This window comes from Aedes albopictus, chromosome 3 (genome assembly GCF_035046485.1).
Source record: "Aedes albopictus strain Foshan chromosome 3, AalbF5, whole genome shotgun sequence".
Taxonomy (NCBI): Eukaryota; Metazoa; Arthropoda; class Insecta; order Diptera; family Culicidae; genus Aedes; species Aedes albopictus.
In genome coordinates this window covers 389,026,715-389,029,736 of record NC_085138.1, presented here as the reverse complement: position 1 = coordinate 389,029,736, position 3,022 = coordinate 389,026,715, and the positions used below count along the sequence as shown (strand labels likewise).

Here is a 3,022-nt window from a genome sequence, read left to right as displayed (position 1 = left end):
AGCCCGTGGTCCTTCAGTAGATCGATGAATATGTGGATGTTCCCAATGCAGTTGAGAGACTGGCAGTTCCACGTATCGAGTTTCAAATCGCAAGTCTTCCTTGTTTGCTTCGATGATCAGTTTTGCAGAAGCAAACCTCCATTCCCTGTCACTAGGACTAGGACCAGAGTTTCCACCGATCTTGCCTAATAAATGTTGCTCGCAGCTCGGACTTTGCCACGCAATGGTAGGCATATTAGCTGCTGGGCAGTGGCTTATGATCTCAATGAGATCTGATTTACTCAAAATATTCAGCCTTTTCTGTGCCGCCAGCGAAGTATTATTCCTGGGCTTCAATCTCTGACGTTTCCTTTTCCTCGTACTTCGTATCGTTCTTTCTACTTCATCCCCTTATGTAGAGACATCTCATGTGTATTCATATGATCATAATCATTGCATGCAATTCACGAAAGATTAAGGAGAAGCGGTATGATTAGAACATCTACTGTTAAATTCAACCATTACATAACAGCTATCGTCATACGATTTCAAATTAACGAGCTTGACTCGATCACATCTGTTCGTGAAATTCCTACCATGAACCTTAAACCTACCGTAATCTAATCTTCTATATGGCGTCAAGATATGTCGTACTCGATTTCGACTCCCCTACAAGCAATTTTGAGCGGTAGGAAGCGTCGAATAGTAGGAAATGAGGTCTTGATTATTTTGGAACAACGGAAACTACTTAAATGGATCTGAGATTCGGATAAGTAATTGAGCTCCAAAAAATATTATAGTCTTTCTCATTCACGAGAAAGGTAGAATATTCTATTTTAAAAAGTTTTAGGTCTAAATTACACTATCAATAGTGGAGTTCATCTTGGATGCCAAGATGTTCTTTAGACGGCGTTGTTCAGAATCCAGGCACGGTGCGAAGAAACACGGGCGAACACATCAGGAGAGCCGAGGCCGCATGGGATACCCCACGACACAACACCCTGCTGGTTTCCTCCATGCACCAATGGGCCACCGGAATCTCCCATGCACATACCCTGGCCGTTGGGGCTCAGCGTACAGATGGTATTGTCGAAGACGCGGGCACGGTTAGCAACCGAATGACGGTTACGGCAATCAGCCAGGGTGATGATGCTGGTGCTCAGCCACTGCAGATTGTTCGGAATTCCAACGTTTGCTCCCAACTGTCCCCATCCGGAAGCCAGGGCACCGCTGGCAGTGTTGATGAAGGTAGCACCCATGCCAATCGGCTGAGCCAGATTGTTGAAAGTGATGACGGAAGCGGTCTGCACCAGGGAAATATCGTTGGCCAAGGTGTTGGCGTTGTACGAGGGATGGTTGACAATACGAGCCGAGTTGTGAGCGATACCACCGCTGTTCAGCAGGTGAGTTCCGACGATGACACGGGTATTAGCCAGGGTACGTCCAATGGTGCAGTGAGCGGCCGACAGGACCCAACGATTGTTGACGATCGAACCACCGCAGAAATGAGCATTGGCCGACGAACGGAGCGAAACCTGGTACGGGAACTGTCCGGAGCCAGCATTTTGACCTCCAACGATGCGACCTTCCCATTCATAGAACTCCGGAGAAAGAGCTGAAATGAAAATATATTGTTTTTTTTTCATTCAATTATTTGAACATTCTTAGCGAATACTTACTTCCTCCAAATACGGCGGCGGCGCAAACAAGCACAAACAGCACGCTTAAACGATTCATGGTTCTGCTGGTCATCTACTGAATCCTTCCGGTTGCCTGAGATTTATTCCTTTTATACGCAATTCATCGTTGGTTATCGGAGCAGGTTGATAAAGTTGCGTGTCATGCGAACGCGATAAGCTTCCCTTATCGGTCGGTGGGAATTCCATTAAATTTTACGCACGGTACGTCATAATTAATTGAGCATTTGTAAAACATACAACTGGCTGATATGCAAACGTCTAGACAAACGTATGCCGCTTCGTGAGGAGTTTGCAAATTGTTCGATTTTTTTTTTCTTTATCAGTTTGTGATAAAGAACTCTCAGGTGCTGGAAAATTTCCAAAGCAGCTTTCTCAATCGTGTAGTGAAATTTGCCAATAATTGCACACCACCCTATTGCAGCACACTTGTTTATATTCAGGAGATTAGGCGTTGATTTCAAAATTGTCTGTCAGTCAATAGTCCTTTATATATTTACACTGGTGGAAAGAAGTATCATAACAGAGACGATTTTCGTACGAATCAATCGCGATGACCTTAATGAGGCTCGTATTTTGTCAAGTAAATACAACCATCATCCATAACAAAATCAACAACTCAGTTCAGAAGCATAAAAAATTGAAATGTGATGTACGGCAAACTTAAAGATTAGTGTTTATTTTAACTTTCATATTTCTGACGTAAAAGCGCTAGTATCACCTACTCATACTAAACGACAGACTCCCAGCAGTCGGAACATCTAATTAACTACGGATTTCTCGATGTTTTTGACGTAGAACTACGTCTTTTTCTTATATCGTATGTCATTTCAATTTCCGAAAATCGAGACCATTACGTTTGCAGGGGAAACTTTGAACACCTATTAGTTATTTATTATGTAATTTTCAATAGTTTTGCATCAAGTAATTATAAATATTGCCAGCAGCTCTGTTTGTTTTAAACACAACTCTGTCAATGGAATGAAATTATTGAATTCAATCAAATAGCTATAGAAAATTGGTAATACCTCGGGGTTTTTTTAGCCAACCTATCACAATCAAGCGTCGTTCTGTGAGCCAACACGACGCAAAAGTGGAACACACCACCAACTCTGACCATTTCATCGGCACCAGCGTGTAAAGGTTTCGCTGCCGCAGACGAAATAAAAACACCAAAATAGGCTCCGCAACACTGCTTTGTTGCAACGGTGACGACTGGCGACACAGGCGACACATAATAAAGATCATGTTCGATTAGTTAGAAACAAATCCCGTAGCAATCTAAGTCATAGGGTTTGGGACCATTTGGGCAGGAGCACCTATTTTGGGCACTTGCTGCTATAACT

The 3,022-nt window shown here is 43.1% G+C and overlaps 1 protein-coding gene across 1 annotated transcript; it reads right to left on the bottom strand.

Annotated features, from left to right (window-relative positions):
* Nucleotides 1–784: 784 nt before the first annotated feature.
* LOC109418960 (chymotrypsin-2-like) lies at nt 785–1,795 on the bottom strand. The gene is made up of 2 exons (XM_019693185.3): nt 1,659–1,795; nt 785–1,594 (listed from the first exon to the last, which is right to left on the bottom strand). Exons 1-2 carry the CDS (start codon nt 1,729–1,731, stop codon nt 882–884), a joined length of 786 nt encoding a protein of 261 aa, XP_019548730.3. The 5' UTR covers nt 1,732–1,795; the 3' UTR covers nt 785–881.
* Nucleotides 1,796–3,022: the final 1,227 nt, after the last annotated feature.